The sequence below is a fragment of the Ochotona curzoniae genome, unplaced genomic scaffold, assembly GCF_017591425.1.
Source record: "Ochotona curzoniae isolate NIBS_2020 unplaced genomic scaffold, NIBS_Ocur_1.0 scaffold_4506, whole genome shotgun sequence".
Lineage (NCBI taxonomy): Eukaryota > Metazoa > Chordata > Mammalia > Lagomorpha > Ochotonidae > Ochotona > Ochotona curzoniae.
Window position 1 is genome coordinate 38,873,789 of NW_024467119.1, and position 4,876 is coordinate 38,878,664.

Genomic DNA, 4,876 nt, shown 5'->3' on the forward strand with positions numbered 1-4,876 from the left:
GAGTCCTGAATCAGCTCTTTAGCCATCACTCATATAACAAGACTTTGTGAAGGTCTTGCTAAATAGAACACTGACGTGTGGAGGCTAATTTTTGTCACTAACATAGACATGAAATGCAGAATCTTCTAGATACTTGGAGTGAGATCACAAAAACTCTCTTTGATTCCCTGGGAACTGGTGTCCATGGTGGAAGACAGTTGGATATATGCACTCACTCATTCTCCAGACCATGATTTTCACTCCACTGTGTACCATTAAAAAAACAAAAAGAGACAAAAACAGACTTTGTGATGACTCCATGCTGATGATTAAATGTGGTTGTGTGCAGCTATATATTATGAGGACTGCAGTTAAAACAAAACAAAACCCCCCTCAATTTTCAGTAAAAGGCCAGAGATAAGATAACCTTGATGTGGAGGCAAGGTTCATCTGAGATTAAGCACGTGCAGTATTGAAACAAAACTGCATTAGCCAATGAACAAGAAAGGGACTGGATCAGAGAGCTTATTTCTCATCCTTGTTGGCATTCCTCATTCACCCAATGGAACAGTGATCAATGACATATGAACAAATAGATTCAACACGCTCTGTTTTTCTAAAGACAACATTTGATACTCAAGGACTAGGAATCTGAGTTAACACTGTACCACAAAGTCATTGAAGCAACATGGCAGTTCCAGCTTCTGTTGCCTCTTTAAAACAGAGGCATCGAAGATATCACCACTGAAGCAGCGTTGCAATTGCTGTAGCATTTCTTACCCACTTTCACCTAGGCTTCAGTATTCATTAAGCTCACCTGCTGAATTCTATGCTCCTGTCTAAGTATCCTTCAAAGTTGAGTAGAAAATTGTCAGGAAATGATAAGCATATGGGTTCTAGGCAAGTCTAATGGGTGAAGAAGCATCATCTAGCAAGATTTTGTGATTGATAGGATCACTTGACATCTCAGAGGAAAAAGAAACTCTGAAAGGCAAATAAGGCAAATTTGGTTTCCAGGGTCTATCAGCAAAACTACCTGGAAAAGCTGGTGGACTCCAACACAAAGCTGAACTGGATTGCTTCTCTCCCTCCCTTACTCCTATCCAGAAAAACAGAATCTATTCAGAAAATATAACCTTTCCTCAGTCATTTTTAAAAGTTACAAAAATCATCCCTTTCCTTGGGATTGCTATAAATATGAAAAACAAAAACAAAAACCAAACAGAAAAATAGTGGGCAATTTTTTTTTTTAGACCAGTCAGGGAAAGCTACAAGGGGTTTTAACTTAATAGCTGCACAGTTTTATTACCCAATCATAAAGACCTTTAAAAACCAATCCTTGTTAGCACTCTTCAATGACTGTCGTTCCAATCAGTGAGTAGAGCTTTTTTTTAACAAGTCGAAATCCGGAGCTGAGGATCAAAGTTCGCTTAAGTCCAGATGAGAAGCGACCTCTACTGAAGAAAAAGTCCCTAAAGCTAGTCCATGAGCAGTTCTCCTGCTTAAACACAAGAGTCAGTTCAAAGGTAGGCACCACGCTAGAATCACACACAATCCTATCCAACTTCTTACACACACTTTCAACTTCCAGGTTCACATGCATTACACACCCTCGGAGGCCACAGGGCTCTGTGGAGGAGAGGCGCAGGACGTCCTGAGCGATCCTCTGGGTCAGTTTCTCAGGAACAAGGACCTTGGAGCAGCCCAGTTTGGTCTGTTTTGATTTGGATAGACAGTTCTCCAGCATTTTAACCAAATTCTGGCAGGTCGTCTCCTCAAATACCACCTCGTTGAGATTGGGTTCAGGAACAACATAATCCCAGTAGTCAAAATCTGTAGAAATGCAAAGTTCCAATTAATAACAGTAACAAAAATATATCAAGAGAATTACACTATATAGTTTTATTTACCCTGTTTCTAATATGAAGAGTCTTCATAAAGTTCATGGAAAAGATGACAGCTGTGCATAGTTTAGAAGTTTTCTACACCAAATACACCTTACTGTGCATTCCTGTTACCTAAGAAGTTTCTCAGTATGCCCATTGTCTGTTGATCTCCCTTTGCTTTTAAGTAACTCAGTTAATACAGCCAATCACTTAACTTCTTGCGACTGAAAACTCATCTACAAAATAAAGGTTTTGATAGGTAGTGTGGACAGGACATAAGCACTTGTCTTGATATGTATATGTGTGTCCATTTGTGATCTCAAAGACTGTGCATTAAAAATTATGATCCCAGATTACAAGTGATTTTCTTCTTGTATGTGCGAACTTTTTATGGGGATTTTCCATTTTGGTAATTTTTTTCCCTAACTCTAGGTATACATGTATCATAAAACAAAATTTCTGCTACTGTTCTTAAGTGAGTCTACCCTGAGCTGGAGGATTTATCAAATTTATGTTTTTCTTTAAAAGTCTTTATTGAAGTGGCTTGCGATTTTAGCTCCCATCGTTTTATTAAAGTTTGCTCAGAGATGACCTTTGAGGTTCCTGAGGTTATTTATAACTGACTGTGTAGCTTTTCTTAGCCAAGCAAAACCAAATGGACAAGGGAAACAAAATTAGATTTGCTCAAAGGAAAGGAGATAGCTCTGCATTTGGTCACCTACCTCCCAAATTAATCCTACAACTTGGCAGGATGTCACAGCACACACATCAATGGAACAGGGTGCAGCAGATGCCCCTGCTGGCTGCCCGCCCCAAACCTTCTTCACCCTCACTTGCTCCCCGCTCACTGCAGGTGCTCACTTAGTTCACTGCTTTTTACATCTGGGTAAAATAAACACATCCCAAAATGACAAGAGCTGAGCATGTTCCTCTATGTGGAAGAGAGGGTATGTTAGAGTTTTGATTCGTGAAATCAAGTTGTCACTTTACTATCTAAATGAAGTAGGCATGGCTCCTATGCTCACACAACTCCTGGTTAAGTTAGACACTACTACCAAATCGACAAGTAACCCAATACCATTGCTGTTGAATAAATTTTCTTCCAGCATTAAAAATGGAGAAATGAGTATACCCACAAGTAGAATCCTACTCAGTAATAAAAAGAGACACACTGATGGAACAACATGGAAAGATTTCAACAACTCAAGACTGCAGGAGTGAAACTAGACAGCAGTAAAAACATAAATTGTATGATTCTGTGTGTAGAAAACGCAAGGCAAAACATTCATAGTGACAAAGTCATGCCAAAAGGGTAGAGAGGATTCTTGGTGGAGGGGGTTCTCATGTTGGGTACATGGCTGAATACATTTGCTAAAACTCAAAGAATTTGTATACTTAGCTTCACAGCTGTGTCGACCAAGGAGCTCCATCCCCATGCACCTATCAGCAGCGGGTTAGAATAGTACTGCTCTCAGGGACTTGTTTCTCACTGTCCTGGGCGGAAGATGCTCCAAAGTTCGGAAAGGACTTCAAATGGATTTGGGGACAGGGCACGGTCTCCTTTGAGGAAGGATGCGAAGTCGCAGGGCACAAGACCAGAACCATGGAGCAGCTGGAAGGGAGAAGGGTGGCAGCCAGGAACTCACCACTCAGTAGGCTTCCCGGATGGTAGCCACAGTCCAGCAACTCTGAAATGCTGGCCGGGTTCTTACTGTTCAGACTGCCGGTTGCAACCATAGTCAACGGCTCTGTTTCCCTCGCGGGACGGAACGGCCTTTCCAAGGCGCTGGGGGAGGAAAAAAAGAAAAAGAGGCAAGAAGAACTGATTTGCAAAATCAGGCCAGACGTGCAGAGGTTTCTAAAAACGCCTGTTGTCCTTCAGGGAACTAGCCCCAGCAGTTTTTTTTTCAAAGGGGAGAAATCGGCTGCAGCAATTTCTTTCCAAGTCTGCGGGGAGCCGGGACGCCAGCTGCGGCCCAGACATAACCGGCAAGTCACTCAAAAGTTAGCAAAACTTGTAGGCGAGTTGCCCCGCTGGGAATGCTCGCCCAATCCCACCCCCACACCGCAAAGGCCGGGGTGTCGCTCACCTGCCTGGAGTTCGCGGGGGGCCGATGCACTCGCCCACAAGGCTGTGAGATCTACAGAGGAAGGCACGCCCCAAGGAGCTCCTTCCCCTGCAATCGCCACGCATCCAGGTGGGCAAAAAGCCTCTGCTCGCTCGCGCCTCGCCCACTCCGCGCAGGTTCCAGCAAGCTGAACCGCCGGTGGGACAGCAAACACTTTATAGGTCCCGCTGTCTGCCCAGGGCCCGACCCGCCCACCTGCGCCGCCCTCCCGGACTGCGCTCCGCCCCGCCGCTCCGGATCCGGTCACATTTCAACCTGGCTGCTTCCCGGGTCCTTGGGCCGGCGGCTGGGAGAGGAGGATAATCCTGGGTTTGAGTGCACACCTGCCTTTTCCTTGGGAGAAATCGTGAGAGGGCGTCCTGACAATCCTTCCTGGTGGCGGACTTGCTACCACCCATGTGCCACTAACCTGGAACCCCGGTCCTTGCTAAAATGCATGCTCACTGCAGCTTCATATTTTTGTGTGTAGGACCAAGGTCTGAAGCTTTATACCCTCAACCCTTGGCTTGGCTCCACCTCCAGTGATTTGGCCTGCAACCCCACTTCCATCCCCACCCCCAACTCCCAGGTTGGATTTCTGTATCCCCCTCTCAGGCATCCAGAGCTCTGCCTTTCCTTTTGCACATCCAAGCCTCTGCAGGGTTTTAGAGGGAGTTCCAAGCACCCGGAGCACTGCTGGCCGCACTTGCATGCTGAGTGCTCTAGCATCTGTGACAAACGCGTTTTCTCTGAGGGAAACTTTTGGAGTCTGGCACTCAGTTCACCTTAAGGCCCGGTCCCTGAGCACGGGAAGCTCGAACGCAAGGGATTCTTGCCAAGAAACTAAACAAAACCGTTAGTGGGACTTTAGCCGCCAGTTCCACCCGCCAACTTCTTGGGAGC

The 4,876-nt window shown here is 45.3% G+C and overlaps 1 protein-coding gene across 1 annotated transcript; it reads right to left on the reverse strand.

Moving 5' to 3' along the window:
- Positions 1 to 607: 607 nt before the first annotated feature.
- DDIT4L (DNA damage inducible transcript 4 like) lies at positions 608 to 3,653 on the reverse strand. The gene is made up of 2 exons (XM_040966910.1): positions 3,512 to 3,653; positions 608 to 1,812 (listed from the first exon to the last, which is right to left on the reverse strand). Exons 1-2 carry the CDS (start codon positions 3,600 to 3,602, stop codon positions 1,322 to 1,324), a joined length of 582 nt encoding a protein of 193 aa, XP_040822844.1. The 5' UTR covers positions 3,603 to 3,653; the 3' UTR covers positions 608 to 1,321.
- Positions 3,654 to 4,876: the final 1,223 nt, after the last annotated feature.

Excerpts from the sequence above, each read along its gene's own strand:
- DDIT4L (XM_040966910.1), bottom strand. The coding sequence starts at position 3,602 with ATGGTTGCAACCGGCAGTCTGAACAGTAAGAACCCGGCCAGCATTTCA. Across the intron at positions 1,813-3,511 it reads TCCGGGAAGCCTACTGAGTG|ATTTTGACTACTGGGATTAT; the intron begins GTGAGTTCCTGG and ends GCATTTCTACAG.